Source organism: Carcharhinus amblyrhynchos, chromosome 2, assembly GCF_965287045.1.
Source record: "Carcharhinus amblyrhynchos chromosome 2, sCarAmb.v2.hapA, whole genome shotgun sequence".
NCBI lineage: Eukaryota > Metazoa > Chordata > Chondrichthyes > Carcharhiniformes > Carcharhinidae > Carcharhinus > Carcharhinus amblyrhynchos.
In genome coordinates this window covers 107,827,772-107,845,546 of record NC_137325.1, presented here as the reverse complement: position 1 = coordinate 107,845,546, position 17,775 = coordinate 107,827,772, and the positions used below count along the sequence as shown (strand labels likewise).

The window sequence follows — 17,775 nt, the reverse complement described above, 5'->3', positions numbered from 1 at the left end:
ATGTGAAGAATTTGGTGAGGATGAAATTTTGGTGCAGAAGGATAAAGAGGTGTAATTTAAACCAAGTAGCAACAGCAAATAGTGAATGTACAAATAATCAGACTAATTAAATAGAGCTAAACAGAAGACTAACATTAACTAAAAGGATGTCAACTTTAAAGGGATTTGAATTGTATTAAGTAAAAAATCTAGACACACAAATAATTAAATAATACTTTAAAGCAAAATCTTATGACAGCTGAGACACATTGGGCAGGATTTTAATGCCCCATTCATCACAAAACTGTAAAATCCCACACCAGGCCAACGTACCTTTCCATGGTCTGCACCTCGCCTGCTCCAATTCCCATGGTGGGCGGGACGGTAAAATTATGGCCATTGCCTCTAATTCCTGCGCCACATGGCAATGCCAAGTCTAATAAACACAAGTGTCTCTGGTCATTCAAACTTAAGATCAGAATTTCTGAGTTTGAGGAACTACAGGCATATTATTACAGGGCATACTGGAGGTGAGAAATTCCCACAGTGCATATTCCAGGAGGTCGTCACCTAGCAGCTCCAGAGAGTTCAACAGGATAGTGAGTGGGTGACCACACAAGAGTACAAAGAGTACAAAGAAACAGGGAATGAAGGAATCCTCCAGGACTATGGCAGTCTCAGTACTAAATGCTGGCAAGTGTACTGGCACCTCAGGCTATCTAAAGCACGTGCAAGTGCTTTGTTGGGCAAATGGCTACAGAGGTGGGGCACGGTGCACAGTAAAGAGTAGAGATATTAAAGACATAGGGGACTTGACGAACGAGGGACATTTTTGAAATCACCAACCACATGATACGTTAACGCCAGGGTAAAGGCCATCACTGAATGGGTGCAGAACATACTGCAGGGGCAAAAGGAACAGCAAAAAGTCATAGTCGATATTGTAACCAATGACTTAAAAAAGAATAGGTTGGAGGTCCTACAGACAAAGCTTCAGGAGCTGCGGAGGAAGGTATAGAGCAAGAACTCAACAGTAGCAGTTTGGGGTTCCTTGTATTGCCATATATCAGTGAATATAGGAGCAGTAGTATAAGATAGGTTAATACATGGCTAGCAAAATGGTGCAGGAGAGAAGACTTCATATTGTTGGGGCTTTGGAACCAGTTCAACAGGGCTGGAACCAATATCCTTGCATGAAGATTAACTAATGCTGTGAGGAAGTATTTAAACTAATTTGATGGGGAGGAGGAACACAGAAGGTGAGGTGCACCAACATGAAGCATTGGAGCGGAGTCCAAGATTCACAGAGGGCCAGGAAGGCATTAGAGTAAAGAATAGTTCATAAATAAAAGGGATTAGATGGGGAGGTTGGGGAACACATGTGGTAGACCACAATGGGTTTAGAGTACATGTGATTAAATGCTTGACAAATGTGGGAACCACAGGCATAAGTAGCAAGACATAAATATATCGTGGAAATAATAGCGATCTAGCTCAACTAAGGAAAGGAACAGACATTTACTATTCCTGTTTACATGTATTTCAGAAAAACAAGAAAGTAAAAAGGGAATAAATTACAGTAGTGTTCAAAGATATTGTTGCAGCAGCAGACAGGCATGATCCAATTGCAGGTTCAAAAACAGAATCTATTGGATCAGAAGGAAAGAACAATAACAGACTACTGGGGATACACTATAGGCCACCAAATAGTGGGAGCCAGATGGAAGGGCAAATCCACAGATTAATTTCAGATAGAATAGTGTAATGATAAGCAGGAGTTCAATTTCCTAATATAAACTGGCACCATAAAGGTGTTAAGGGCAAAGTTTGCAAGGAATTCCTGAAATGTATATAAAAGAACTTTCTTTTATATGTTTCCAGCTCACCCAGGAAGGAAGCAACTTTGGTTTAGTTCTGGTGGTAGGGCAAGTCGAATATATTTGGGACAGCATTTGAGAAACAGATCACTAAATCTAACGATATTGTGTAATTACAAAAAAAAAGGAAAGATCAAACATGGAAATATTCATCTGAAGGAGGACTAATATGCAAGTTTAAAGGAAATCTGGCCCAGGTAGATTGGAGCCAAAGATTGACAGATAAAGCAACAAATGAATAATGGGAGGCCTTCAAAGAGATCGTTCAACCACAGATTGACCCTGACCCACAAGGAGAACTTGATCTCACCAGATGGCTGAAGATAATAGAGATTCAAACAGAACAGAGAAAGGAAGCCCATAATAAATAGCAGATTTGTAATTCAGTAGAGAACCAAGATGAATGCAAAAGTACAGTGGAAAACTGAGAAGTGAAATATGAGGGACAAAGAGTGTATGAGAAAAGATTAACCACTAACATAAGAGAGAATAAAAATGCATTTTCTAAGCATATAAGTAGCAAAAGGGTAGTAAAAGGAAAGGTACGGTTAATTATGGACTAAAAGGACAGTTTAGTTGTGGAGGCGGGGGGCATGCCTCAGGTACTAAACAAGAATTTTTGCATCCGTTTTCAATTAGGGAAAGCGGGCTGTCAATATCACAGTACAGGAAGATGTAGTAGAGAAACTGGATCAGATAAAAATAGATAAAGAGGAATGTAAGAGGTTGGCAGCACTCACTGTGGAAAAGTCACTCTATTTGGATGGGAAGCATTCGAGGTTGTACAGGGATGCAAGGTTGGAAACTGTGGACACTCTCACCACAATCTTCCAATCCTCCCTAGAAATACAAATGGCACCAGTGGAATGAAGGATTGCAAATCCTTCACTGTTTGAACAGGGACAGAGGGGACTAAACTTTGCATTTACAAGTCTGTCAGCCTTATGTTGGTTTGGGACATTCATCTGGGACAAAATTCATTGGCTCTCGGCTGGTTAATAAATCAAAGTATTTGTTAAAGGCAAATACAAGTGTTTGATCAACTTGATTGAGATCTTTGATGAAGTAGCAGAGAGGGTGGGTGAAGGTAGCGTGATTGATGTATTTATGAACATTGAAAAAGGCTTCTGATACTATGGGAATCAGGAGGGATAAATTATAGAAAATTGGATCCTATGATTTTAAACAGCCAATGTGGATACAAGGTTGGCTGAGGGTCATATCTGTGATGAACAGATGCATTCGGACTGGAGGGATGTGGCAGTAGTGTCTACCAGGGATTTACTTAGAAACCACTGCATTTTTTGTTATATATTTATCAGAGAACCATTAGGGTGCTGGAGCGGCTCAGTGCACAGCTCTCCTGCCTCTTAGCCAGAAGGTTCAAGTGCCACTTCTAGACTTGTTGGCTATGAAAGAACCAAGCTACTGGTGCAGGCAAGCCAGTATGTATTGTTACCATTACTGGATAAATGGGGAGCAGGAGGTAGGGCATCCAGATGGAAAACCACCAAAAATGATGGTGACTTCACGTAATGTGGGCGAAGCAAAAAGAGGGACCATTGATTGATGCAGGATAGGAGGCCATTCAATACGTTGAGCCTGTACTTTGGTAAAGCAATTAAAAATTTAAGAACACACCCTACCCTTTACCCAAATCCCTGTAATTCTTTTTCTTTCCAGCGTTTATCCAATTATCTTTTGAACATTTACTGAATCTGCTTCTGCCACCCTTCCAAACCATGCACTCCAGATCATAACGTCACCTTTGCCAATTGCTTTAAATCTGAGTCCTCTGATTATCAACCCTTCTGATATTGCATGAAATTTCTTCTTGTTTACTCTATCAACATAATTCATGATTTTGAACACTTCTATCAAATCTCCTTTTAACCGTCTCTGCTCTAAGGAAAACAACCTGATCTTCTCCAATCTCTCCATGTAACCAGAGAGTTTCTTACCCCTTACACCATTATTGTAAATCATTTCAGCACTTTCTCAAAGGCCTTTGCATCCTTCTTAAAATGTGATGCCTAGAATTGGCTAGAAACTGTGTTAAATACTGCTCCACAGATGTAAAAGGTTTGGCCGCAGGTGAATGAAGCCAGTGTAGAAATGCTCTTGGAAGACTTCAAGAAACTTGAACAGCTGGATTCCCGATTAACATGCAATAAGATTCTGAGTTAGCATCAATGGGGAGATGATGGTCTTGTGATATTATCTCTAGGCTATTAATCCAGAAACTCAGCTAATGTTCTGGGGACCTGAGTTCAAATCCCTCCATGGCAGATGGTTGAATTTGAATTCAATAATAAAAAAAATTTGGAATTAAGAATCTACTGATGACCCATGAAATCATTATCGATTGTTGGAAAAACCCATTTAGTTCACTACTGTCGTTTAGGGAAGGAAATCTGCCACCCTTACCTGGTCTGGCCTATATGTGACTTCAGAGCCACAGCAACATGGTTGACGCTCAACTGCCCTCCAAGGGCAACTAGGGATGGGCAATAAATGCTGGCCAGTCAGCAACACCCACCTTCCATAAATGAATGAAAAGAAAACTCGCAGAATGAAAAAGCACCCAATTACTTACTAACAATGACCAGCCCAAATGTACTATATGCATAAATGTCACCTGGTTAATTCTGGATTAGAAACTGATTTTTAGTAGTATTATTCAAGGGGGCTATCCACCCTAAACTAACAATTAAGGACTTGGTGTCAACAAAAGTCCACTATTTGCCCCTATTAGGAGACAAGGCATTCCATTGTATGGCAGCACACTGTAGGTTCTTGGGATTGCAACTGTTTACAAGCCTCACGCATTCCTTTCTCTCATCAGCTTAGTCACTGCTCTTTAGGATGGTCATGACCTTGAGGGCATTTCTGAATTTGACAATAACAACTCCTGAAGTGACCAACAGGATATTTAAAGTAACTTATTTATCTCAGAGTATACATGCAACTGATATGGAGACAATAATGGGTACAGATGGGGCAGCATGGTGGCACAGTGGTTAGCACTGATGCCTCAAGGCCAGGGACCTAGGTTCAATTCCTGGCTTGGGTCACTGCCCATGTGGAGTCTGCACATTCTCCCCATGTCTACATGGGTTTCCTCTAGGTGCTCCAGTTTCCTCCCACAGACTGAAAGATGTGCAGGTTAGGTGCATTGACCCAAACAGGTGCTGCAGTGTGGGGAACTGGGGAATTTCACTGTAACTGCATTGCACTGTTAATGTAAACCTTACTTGTGACTAATAAATAAACTTTAACTTTAAAAAGATTAATTGCAGCTGTGTTTCAAAAAGGGATTTTATCCTTTTGTTCTGGAAACTGTAAAACTGCAAAGCTACAATTTGTATTCTGTTAAGATAAACATAGTTCTTCCAACAATTATTGGGGGATAGTTCAGCAGGAAAAAATATATACACTTATGGGGCTGCTAAAACTACTGGGATTGAAGAACTAATTCTGCATTACTTCTCTAAACCTACTCTATTGACACATTTTGCGGATGTGCTGGTAGCAAGAAAACCTGTTAAATTATCTCTCACATTAGTCAAGCAACTAGGATGGCATCAGAACCTTTTGTTGGTTTATTCCCAGTAAAGGACTGCTTTCGGTTGGATGCTTTCATAGCGACTGTTATTGTTGCAACTGATATCAAAGGCTTTCCACTACCACCAAATCTCATATTACATCTTGATTCAGTCACTCCTATCACTCTGCTCCTTCTCATAGAAACTCTACCTATGACATTTAGTATTTCAATCAAAAAGAATTCTACGCAAGCTTTCAATCAGTTTATAACTCCTAAATTTAGACCTAGAGAAAGTAACTATTTGAAGAGAAGTAGTAATGTTGCCGTCCTGTTTCTCAAGCTGCTGTTCTTTTTTTGTCATGTTGTTGCTTGAAATTTCTTTGAATCATCTTTTCCAACCATCTGCTGCTTTGGCTCAGTTGTTAGCTTTCCTAAAAAGATAGCTGACTGCTTTCCTCGCTTTTTTTTTTCCTCCACTCTAATCTTGATGCCATCCGTCCACTGGTTTATTCTGTTCTTCCATTATGACTCGGATCAAGTTTATCCTTCTCACACTGGGTTTCTGTTACCTGATTTCTGATGGTACCTCTCCAATCTTTACGCCAAGAGCAAGAAGAAACCAAGATTTATTTCCTTCCTGATGAACCACCTCAGGAACTTATCCCTTGCCCATCACCCTCCATTAACAAATATGAAAAGCCTCACGGGTTTCCTTAACTCTTCTATATAGTTGTTTCTTGACACTTTTCTTTTCTCCAACTTCTAATCCACCTTGCCTTCAACCTCCCCCAGCACTTTTTCATTCTCTTCCCACTTCAGCCTCTCCAAGTTCATATTGCCTCTTGCTCCCTAGAAACCTACCCGTGCTGATATCCCTCCTGATTCCCATAGTATCAGACAACATTACATAAAAAATAGACACCAAGATTAAGAGTGCAAGCTTGGTCAAAAAAGTGACTCTATAGGAGGGCTTTAAGGGGAAGAGGAAGGAGCACTTTCAGCTGAGTAGCAAATTAAGACATTTTCTTACTAGAATTAACTACTCAACCAAAGCATCTGCACATTTGACAAATTTTCATATATATTAAAGGAATTCAGATCGCCTTAAGATAAAGGTTGATACCAGAAATGCAAGGATATACATGATGGGAAAATGAAAGCTAAAATGCCATTTCTGTGCCATATATTCTATGTAACCCCATGTTGTTTTATCTACTCTATAGACATGAAGACCAAACTGATAATACTTCAATGAATAAAATTTGCATTTTGTATTCAACTCATGGTCATGCATTAAGGATGACAGACTGGGTGCACAAGTGTCAAAGAAAGCTCTTCACGCTAATAGTTGCAGCATGACGGCACAGTGGCTAGCGCTGCTGCCTCACAGCTCCAGAAAGGCGGATTCAATTCTGATCTTGGGTGACTGTGTGGTCTGTGTGGAGTTTGCACATTTTCCCTGCATCTGTGTGGGTTTCCCTCCCACAGTCCAAAGGTGAGTAGATTAGATGGATTGACCATGCTAAATTGTCCCTTAGTGTCCCGAGATGTATACGTTTGATGGATTAACCATGGAAAATGTGTGGGGTTATGGGGATAGTGTAGGGGAAGGGCTTGGGTAAAATGCACTCAGAAAGTTAATACAGATTCGATGGTCTGAATGGCCTCTTCCGCACTGTAAGGATTCTATGATTCTATTGGAAGCTATTATTCTAGCTTCCTCTATATATTAACATTATGAGTAGAAACGTTGCTTCTAGAAAGTAAATGAAGCATAGTGCACCATCTAAGTTCAACAGTAAATTATAATCACGGCATGAATCTAAGCTTGCTCATGTATAAAGCTTGCCATTACATAAGCCTAAAATATTTAATGTTTCTTCTTTTCTTCTTTGTTACACTTGTCCAAAGAGAACAAACATAAACCAAAGCAGTAAATGTATTTCTATTGCATTATATTAGCTTCACAAATAAATACTCTTCTGCTGTTTTGATCCCACTTTCCGAAATATACTGATATCTGGATTAGTGGTTTATAATAGCTTGTTACCTATTTTGCATGAGATAACTTCAAGCAAGTCAATTTTTTTTCCCATGAAAACAGTCATTAAAGGACTCTTGGGTATAAGCAATGCTGTTCTAAAACATTCTCCACTTACCGATCTAGATGGGACATGACTGTTTTGGAGATATCAGCTCCAGCCTCCTGCAGTATTCGGATGATGTGGAAAGGTGAGTCACTATTTCTGCCTGGGTGAATGATGACAGGGCAGCCAAGCTGTGTTTGTGCTTCAGCTGTAGCTTGAAGAACTTTTCGCTCACTCTCCGTCATTGGCCAAGAGCAGCCAATTTCTCCAATCACTCCACATTTGATGTCAGTTCCATCAGCTCCATGGAGAATTTCATTCACTACAATATCTGTTAACTACAACAAACAAAATCTGGTGGTATGATTAAACCAGAATCCCGCAATAACTTTTGCTGTTAAAGATGGAACTCACAGCAAAGATGACTCTTGTAGAATGCTCAATGATTTCAACATATACCCAAATTCCCCCAGCTACTCTCCTCATTATGCTCCCATGTTGCTGATCAACCTCATCCATTTCCACTTCTCAACCTTGGTATTCCCCCTTCCCCACCACCACTAAGATCTCTGACACTTGACACTCTAATCACATAATTTACCAGACCATTTACATATGTTTTTTTTTACTCATTCATGGGACATGGATCAGCATTTATTGCCCATCCCTAGTTGCCCTTGGAGGGCAGTTGACAGTCAACCGCATTGCTGTGGCTCTGGAGTACATGTCGGCCAGACCAGGTAAGGGTGCAGATTTCCTTCCCAAAAGGACATTAGTCCGACAGTTTCATGGTCATCAGTAGATTCTTAATTCCAGCTATTTTTTATTGAGTTCAAATTCTACCATCTGTCATGGTAGGATTTGAACCCAGGTTCCCAAAACATTAGCTGAGTTTCTGAATTAATAATCTAGCGATAATGCCACTACATCATCACCTCCCCGTAAATCCCTCCAATATCACCTTCTGATCTCACCCTCGTCTGGGACCTTTCTTCACTTTGTGTTCTTCTCCATACCAGAAAGATCCCATAAGCTTCTAGCTCTGCCACTTCTCATCTTTGTTTTCAATTTCAAGATCCTACATCCTCAGAGATGTATGGTTTGTGACCAGTCTGGCCAAAAATCTGATAAAATAATGCCTCCCTTTGCATGAAAATCACCTCAGTATTCAAGAATCAGTCTGGGGAATAAGGGAAATCACCAACCTTCATCCTTCCTTAGAAACCATCTCCTTCAAATTCATTCCTAGGTTACCAGCATCTACACAGCTAACACCAGCTTCCTCACAGTTCACCTGCACCAGTTTAAAACATACCAAATTACAGCTTCTCTCCCATTTACACCCAGCTCTCACCAAATTTCTCCCCTCCATGTGACTAATCTCTCATTTCTTTGACTCTGATTTTCAGTTATCCTTCCTCAGTTCTCATACACACCCTCTGCACCTCCTCAGAAAATGCCTCCTCCCACTTCTTTCAAAGCCACCAAGATCATCCTACTGCTTTTTTTGTTATGCTCAACATTTTTATGCTTAACTGGGTGGCATAGTGGCACAATGGTTAGCACTGTCATCTCACGGTGCCAGGGACCCAGGTTTGATTCTGGCCTTGCGTCATTGCCTGTGCGGAGTCTGCACGTTCTCCCCTTGTCTGCATGGGTTTCCTCCGGGTGCTCCGGTTTCCACCCACAGTGCAAAGATGTGCAGGTTATGTGGATCAACCATGTTAAATTGCCCATAAGGTGTCGGTTAGGAATGATGGATGCACTGGGTTGCAGGGATTGGCCTGGATGGGATGCTCTTTGGGGAGGTCAGTGCAGGCTCGATGGGCTGAATGGCCTCCTTCTGCACTGTAGAGATTCTATGATAACTGCTGTCCCATTGCCAATCTTCCTTTACTCTCTAAAAGTTTGCTGTGTGTTATTACCATTTGTGTTTCTAACCCCCTCAGTGCCCTTATTGTACCTCATCCACTGCATTGCTAATCCCCCATGTTTAAAGTCACCAACAACATTCTACATATGTAGGAGTTGTTATTCTTTTTCTTCCTCCTTGACATTTCCGTTGTCTTTGAAATGTTCAATCATACACCCTCCTCCACTGTCCCTCGCCAATGATTTACCTGCTTGGCACTGCACTCACATGGAACTTGACTTATATTTCACCTCATTGCTGCCTGCACAACATTCATCCTGTGTGCAATTTGTCTGCTGCATTTGTGAGAAAACTGTTTTGAGCTGCCCACAAGTTATAAAGCATTTTGGTAAATCCCAAGGTTTTCAAAATTGCTATAACAATCTAAGTTTTTACTTGTGCAATGTAGCCAGCATGCCACCTGCAATGGTTTCTTTGATGTTGTCCCTCATTGATCTCATCTCGATATATGGTGCCAGGTTTCATGTGTATGTCAATGGTTATTTTCTACTTTACCCATAAACTTCAAAGTTTGCTATGTTGTTCTGCTGCCTAGCTAATAACTAGAATTTTTTTTTGCATTCAACATTGAGAAGAATCACAACCTCCTAGTTTCCATTATAATTGTTACATCTTGACCCAATTCCTTCACCTTCCTGAATATCCAATTAAGCTGAGCACAACTCTATACTCAATCATTATTTGCCACTTGGCTCCAAGCTACAAATGAAAGGGCATATCCTGTCTGTCACCAAGACCAGTGACTTCCACTTATGAAACTCTACCTCTCTAACTTTACCTCACCCCAAATGCTGCATCCACATTGTTGTCAATAACAAACATTAACTTTGCTACAACTCTCCCATATTCGCTATGACTTTATGTCTTCGTCATCATAGGCAACTAAATGGGTTATAATGAGGAACAATACTAGTGGGGAATAGGAAGATGCCAAGGAAGTCACCTGGTGGCATACTATAGGTAATCTTGCAAGAAATGGGAAAGTTATTGTTGACTGTATGTTGGCTACACTGGACAAATAAAGAAAGAATTTGTACTGTTATTGCACCAATATGAGAATAAAATGCATCTTCAGGACCTGCTATCTGCCAAGGTTCATCTTAAGTCAATTCTAAAAGTGTAAATTAAATGGCTATGTTTGTCTGCTGACCTTTACTTCAGGTGTCATGAGCACGATGGTGATTGAATTTTTTACTAGCACAACATTCAACACAGTTATCGCCTGTAAGGCAAAATGCACTTCCTGAATACTTTCCTAGAGCTATAGTAAACTGATGGGTAATAAAACACAACCTGTAAATCCACACACACACACACAGTGGCACTGCACTAATGATTTCAACAGCTGCAGGGTCATGAAGACAGTTATGGGGCATCTGCAGTTACGCGATGGCATTGGTCCATGTCAACTAACGTATTTCACGTCACTAATCTTCAATGGTTTTCATTTCAACTCAGAATAGTTACTGACCTGGTGAAACTCCTGAGCTTAATAGGGCAAGGATACGCAATTAAAATCCCCTGATGATCAGTGCTCCACTGTGCCCTAATCCTTTCAATTCTGTACATTATGTTAATTGTACGCAAGCTGAACATTTAATATCTTTCATTATGAGAACACAATTGAAATGACTGTGAAATGTGCCAAATTTTACTGGTTAAAGTACTTATTCAATTATATACATAACCACCCGTTATATGCTATTTCATTCACTGCAACCAATTTGATGTGATGGGATTTCACTATGTATAGGCTCCAGAAATGTGCAATATTTTGAAGACTCTCTCTATTGTGTTTACTGCAAACAATAAACTCTGATAACTCAGTGATGTTTTCAACTCTTAAATGAGGCAGATTTTCCAGTTGGGTTGGGTGATAAACTGGCAGCACTGAATTGACTTCCAATTATACACTTTGTGGATCTACTCTCGCCAATTTACCATCGCCACAAAGATGAAAATTGGTTCTAAATTGAAAGGGATTTTGGGTGGACAGTATAAAGGACAGTTGACTCATTCCCACTAAAAATTACCTCCCCACCAGTTGCACTTTAAGATTAAAATAATACCCTTTACAAACTTATTTGTCCTGCAAGTATATTTCAACAAAGTGACAACTGAATGCTTCATTAACCACCCAGTCTTTAGCATTTGCATACAAATAATTGTATTGGAAGTGAGAGGTCAAACTTATAATTTTTAAAAACTGATAGCACATGTTTTAATATTTATACCTGTTAAGTATGTTTTTAAGTTGTAAGACTGACTATGGAAAGTATCACAGGAAGCATTTAATAGAACAGGCATGTTATAATTCTCACTGATTTTCTTGAAATTCATGGCAAATCAAGAGTAGCAGTTTGGTCAGCTGAATGGTTTTTATCTCTGGGATGCAATTACCTGACTGTCGCATTCAGAAGTGACATGCTCTACAGACACAAAATAAAAAGCCATTATATACCAACATTGCTTTCACACCATGAGAACTAGATGCACATTGGGATCAACACTGGATTCTGTGTTCAAGTACAAATACCCCGTCCATCATCATGGTATTGTAATGGGCAACTAGACTAGTGAGTGGGCCACATGAGTGGCCCTCCCTCAGCTCAGTGAGCTGTAAGATTGAAATCAGGCTTGTCCACTAACTGCGACTCCATAAATAAGATTAAATATATTTAATACCTGTTAAATATTTCACATTGAGTTATAGGAAATTCTTAATTGTTCATACATTAATAGAATTATCAACTTCAAATGGTAAAAACTGAATAAATATTTACATTTTGGATGCAGAGAGAGCGCACAGTTCTCAGTCAATTCAACATTCTGGGATATAGAATATTCAGGCGAGACAGGGGAGGCAGCAAAAGAGGAGGAGGTATTATATTATCAGTTAAGGAGTCCGTTACTGCAGTAAGGAGAAATGATATCCTGGAGGGAGCATCAAATGAAGCTTTGTGGATAGAACTTAGGAATAAAAAAGAACAGCCACATTGCTAGGTGTTCATTATAGACTCCCCGAAAGTCAGCAGGAAATCCAGGGGCAATTATGTGCATAATTTGTGAAGGTGTGTAAAATTAATAACAATAGGGTAATTTTAGTAGGTGATTTCAATTTTCCCAAATTAACTGGGGCAGAAATAGTGTTAAGGGCTTGGATGGAGTGGATTTCTTGAAATGTGTCAGGAGAACACTTTTTGGCCAATATATAGAGGGTCTAACAAGGAAAGGAGTGGCGATGAACCGAATTCCGGGGAATGAAGCTGGACAGGTGGTTGAGGAGGGGAGCATTTAGTGATAGTGATCGCAACATAGTACAATTTAAACTTGTTATGGGCAAGGAAATAGACAAGATGCAAAAAAAATGTTTTGGATTGGGAATGAGTGGATTTTTAGTAAGAAAAAGGCAGAATCTAGCCAAAGCAGACTGGGAACAGCTACTAGTGGAAAAATCAACAGAAGAGCAGTTCAAAAAAGAAATGGGGAAGGTACCAGCTCGGCATGTTCCCTCTAGGCTGGTAGGTAGGAATAACAAGCCCAGAGAACTATGGATGACCAGAGATATTCAGGACACAATGACATGGAAATGAAAGGCTTTTCGCAGGTATAAGGGGAGTAAGTCAGCAGAGACATTAGTGAAGTACAGAAAGTGCATAGTGGAGTTTAAGAAAGCAAATTAGGTAAAACAGAGGATATGAGAAAGCTCTGGCTGGTAAATGTAGGGAAAATTCCAAGAGATTCTATAAGTATATCAATGGGAAGAGGATAACCAGTGAAAGAATGTTGAATGAATTCTTCACATCCGTCTTCACCCAAGAGAATGAGGATGAAGGTATTGAACCCAGGGAGAGAGACTGTGAAGTTCTTGAGCAAATTGACATAGGGAGTGATAAGGTATTGGAGGTGTTGGCAGGTTTAAAAGTGGAAACATCTCCAAGTCAGATGAATTGTATCCCAGGCTGCTGTGGAAGGCAGTGGAGGAAATTGCAGTGGCTCAGACCCAAGTTTTTAATTCCTCTCTGACAACGGCAGAGGTGCCAGTGGACTGGAAAACAGCTACTGTGTTTCTGCTATTTGAGAAGGGTTGTATAGATAAGTCAGTGACCTTAAGACCAGTGAGTCTCACATCAGTGGTAGGGAAATTATTGGAGAAAAATTCTGAAGGAGAACATCTATCTCCACTTAGAGGAGCAAGGATTGATCAGGGATAGTCAGCATGGCTTTATCAGAGGGAGGCCATGCCTAATGAATTTGATTGAATTTCTTGAAGAGATGACCAGATGTGTAGATGAGTGTAGTGCAGTTGATGTAGTTTATATGTATTCCAGCAAGCCTTTGAAATGTTCCACATGGAAAGCAAATGCTCACTGGATACAGGGCAATTTGATAAAGTGGATTCAAAATTGGCTCAGTTGTAGGAGATAGGGTGATGACAGAAGACTGCTTTAGTGACTGGAAGCCAGTGTCCAGTGGCATACCACAGCAATCTGTGCTGGGTCCTCTATTATTTGTCATTCATATAAACAACATAGATGACCATGTGGAGTAAGTTAGTAAGTTTGCTGATGACAAAGATTGGCCAGGTGGTTAACAGTGAGGTTGAGTGTCTTGGGTTACAGGAAGATATAGGTGGGATGGTCAAATGAGCAGACAAGTGGCAGATGAAATTTAGCCCTGAAAAGAGAGAGGTGATACACTTTGGAAAAAGTAATTTGACAAGGAAGGATTCAATAAAGGCATGACACTATGAAGTTCTGTGGAACAAAGGGACCTTGGCATGTTTGTCCATAGATCTTTGAAGGTGGATTGACATGTTAGTAAGGATGTGAAAAAGGCATATTGGACACTTGCCTTTATTAATAGAGGCATAGATTACAAAAGCAGAGATGTCATGTTGGAGTTGTATGGAACTTTGGTGAGGCCATAGCCAGAATACTGTGCGCAGTTCTGGTTGCCACATTATGGGAAGGATATGGTAGCACTGGAGGGGGTGCAGAGGAGATTCACCATGATGCTGCCTAAGATGGAACATTTAAGTTACAAAGAGGCTGGTTAGGCTTGGGTTGTTTTCCTTGGAGCAGAGAAGACTGAGAGGGGCATACAAGATTACGACGGACATGGACAGAGTGGATAAGGAGCAGCTGTTCCCCTTAATTGAAGGATCAGTCACAAGGAGACATGGGTTCAAGGTAAGGGGCAGGATATTTAGGGGGATGTTAGTAAAAACTTTTTTAACCAGAGGGTGGTGATAGTCTGGAATGCGCTGCCTGGGAGCGTGGTTGAGGTGAGTTGCCTTACATACTTTAAAAAAAATACTTGGATGAGCACTTGAGGTCAGGTGTTTCTCGCGCTTTGGTGCAGACTCAATGGGCCAAAGGGCCTCTTCTCTATGATATGATTCTACAATTCAATGTTATCTGAAATCAGCCCCACCTCACTTGCCCTTGCTTTGTGCATATGCCACTTGTCATACCACTAGGAAAAAAATGATGTGGCTGGAAATCAGCAGAATGTGGCAACCCTGCGTGCAGACAAGGGTGAACAAAACATCTCATGGGCCATATTCAGAACTCAGATGGGACACAGATTGCCCACCACTGTCACAGTAGCAACTTGTAAAACTCCTCTGTAATCTCTTCCTGAAGATTGGTGTCTGGAATTGTGCACATTACCCCTGCTGAGGCATAGCCAGCAATTTGTAAATGTTTATCCTGACTTTCTTTCAGTATTCACATCCTATTTTAAATCCACATCATTTACACAGAAGAGAAACAAAGGTCCCAATAGCAATCCCTGGAAGATCCCAGAGCATATCTCTCTCCAGTTAGGTGAGTATCCATTGTCTTTACTCTCTGCCTCCTATTCCTTTGTCAGTTACAGACTCCATTTAATAGTGGTGCTTCCATTTTTTTTGAATAAGGCTGTTTTGTGATATTTTATCAAATGCCAAGATGTTTCAAGAGATACTTATAACCCTTGTATCAATAAAGTTGTTTGTTGCTGGAGAGGTTTCTTTGTAGTTGAGAAATTACTTCTTTGTTAATAAATGTGAAATGTGGCAGAATTTTACCTATCTTGATAATATTTCACCAATTTTTAATAGTAGGGTTAACCATTTATTTCAGGGTTAACTGGGACAAGTGGCTTTCACAGTTGGTTTGTGTTGCCTTGCAAGGTCAGCATGTTTGGACTATTGACCATATGGCTCTAGTGAATCAGTGGAATGTTGTAAAAAATTGTCCAGGACTTAAGGTGTGGAGCAAAGGCACCAGTATGATTTATTCTCCCTTTTCCCCATGCCCTGTAGAAGTGGAAAAAAACTTGTTCAGGGCAAAACCTCATTGACAGCATCATGTTTATTTATTAGTGTCACAAGCAGGCTTACATTAACACTGCAATGAAGTTACTGTGAAAATCCCCGAGCATGTTTTGATATTGAAAATTCCTTGGAGAAACAAGACTTCGAGGTCAACTGTTTGGTGTCCTTCTGATAAACGTCCAAATGTCACTGCTATCCTCCCCACGCGCCAATGCCTCGCCAGTGCAATTGGGTTCCCATCTCACGTCAATCGCAGTTGGTGATTAAAACAAAAACAAGGGAACTCATTGTATCCATCACAATTGGGGCATTGCTTATCAGCCCAGCGTGGCCCTGATTTCACCCCAGTTAGGTGCACTCACCTTCTCCACGGTGCTGCTCTGCGTTTCAGGGGAGTGAGTTTCACCCACGTAGAAGCCTGCCCCAGCGATGATGTGGACTCCGGTGTCCTGGGCAAGGCGCCGGAGAGCTTTCACGTCCCTGCAGATCCCGGTTGTCGTGTTCTCCACGATAGTTCCGCCGCCCACTTTCTTAAAATGTACCAGTTCCTCCCGAACCGCCTCGATCTCCTGGTTGAGTAGGAGGTTGCCCCGGTGGCTGTACGGGTGCTGCTTGAGCCAGTACAGGTTCTCCATGACTATCGGCATTTCGGAGCAAGCCTCTTGGCCCGGGGGTGGGGGCGAGTAGCAGAAAGTGAAGGACATGGTCAAGTGCTCGTGGGTCAGGGTGCGACCCATCTGTCCGGGATCGATCAGACCCCGCACAGTCTGAACTTTCCCACTCAGCCCCTGCATTGGCTCGAACTACCTGCAAACAAACCGAGAGCAAGCTATCGATTAAACTGGAGCTTGTGTTCACTAATGAGAGAGAGGCAGAGAGAAACTCTTGCACATAAAGTGGAGTTAGCATTTTCAAAGTGTGGTTTAAAGTGACCACAGGACGAGTGCAAAGTAACGCGGACACCCGGACTTTTTAAACAACCTTTGCCAGCTACAGATTAAAGCACATAAAATAATAAATATCCTGCCAACTCCCAGAATAGCACCAGCGCCGAAAGACAACTTCTCATCGGGTGAAAGTGCAAACAAACAGCAATGTTGTTTTTCAAATTTCAGCAAGACACCACAGCTTTACATTTCAGACTGAGTAATGCTAGTGCTGTAAACAATGTTAAAATCACTCACACACACACAGTAGATCTACTAATGTCTGAAATGAATACCCCAGTCAGTACAGCGCTTGCATTAATGGAGGTGCACTCTTGCTGTCAATCCCCAGTCTCCTGGTTGAAATTACAATCGTGTCAATCACTAATCCGGTTTCTCTTCCGCGATCCCACACTCTCGCGAGGTTTTCGCTGCAGTTTGTCCCTCTCACTTCTGCGTTCTCTTGAATTTGTACCAGGGACCAGACGAGCCAGTTAATAGATGTGTGTGCTTTAATTTGTGTGTGCGAGTGTACATAATTTGATAATATGCAGCACGTTAGATCACCAGAGACGATTTTAACATGCAAATGTCTTACATGTAAAAAAGCAACGTAATTCCCTATGGTACTGATCCCCACCGCCTTTAACATATGTTGTTCTTACATTTCCATGTGGAGCTCCTTGTCAAAATATCAGAAAGAATGACAGAAAGACGAATCTCTATATGTCTTCCCCCAGTAAATGTTAAAATGGTTGTGTGAACATTTTGTCCTATTTCCCAATCTGTTTATTGGGCTGTCCACTATGTTGCCCTGGTGGCCACCTCAATAGTATGAAGCCTCATTGTGCAAATCAGGCTCTGACGGCTTACATAGGACTGCATGCAATTCCGAAGGATAATGGAAAAACTCATCCTTTTACATAACAAACTAAGAACTAGGAGCAGGAGTAGGCCATCTGACCCCTCGAGCCTGCTCAGCCATTCAGTAAGACTATGGTTGATCCTTTTGTTGGCCTCAGCTCCACTTACCCGCTTGCTCACGATAACCCTTAATTCCTTGACTGTTCAAAATGTAATCTGTTCTGCCTTAAACATATTCAA

General features: G+C 41.0%; 1 protein-coding gene across 3 annotated transcripts in view; it reads right to left on the bottom strand.

The window, feature by feature from the left end:
• The window catches only part of pter (phosphotriesterase related), a 33,034-nt gene extending 15,923 nt beyond the window's left edge, over positions 1-17,111 (bottom strand). The window contains exons 1-3 of one of the 3 annotated variants that reach the window (XM_080210763.1): positions 16,926-17,111; positions 16,108-16,552; positions 7,563-7,828 (exon numbers count right to left, since the gene is read on the bottom strand). In XM_080210763.1, coding sequence (XP_080066889.1) covers positions 7,563-7,828; positions 16,108-16,539 — 698 coding nt within the window. In that variant the 5' untranslated portion in view covers positions 16,540-16,552; positions 16,926-17,111. The remainder of the gene's footprint in view (positions 1-7,562; positions 7,829-16,107; positions 16,553-16,925) is intronic. The other 2 variants (XM_080210772.1, XM_080210755.1) reach the window with 2 other exon arrangements.
• Positions 17,112-17,775: the final 664 nt, after the last annotated feature.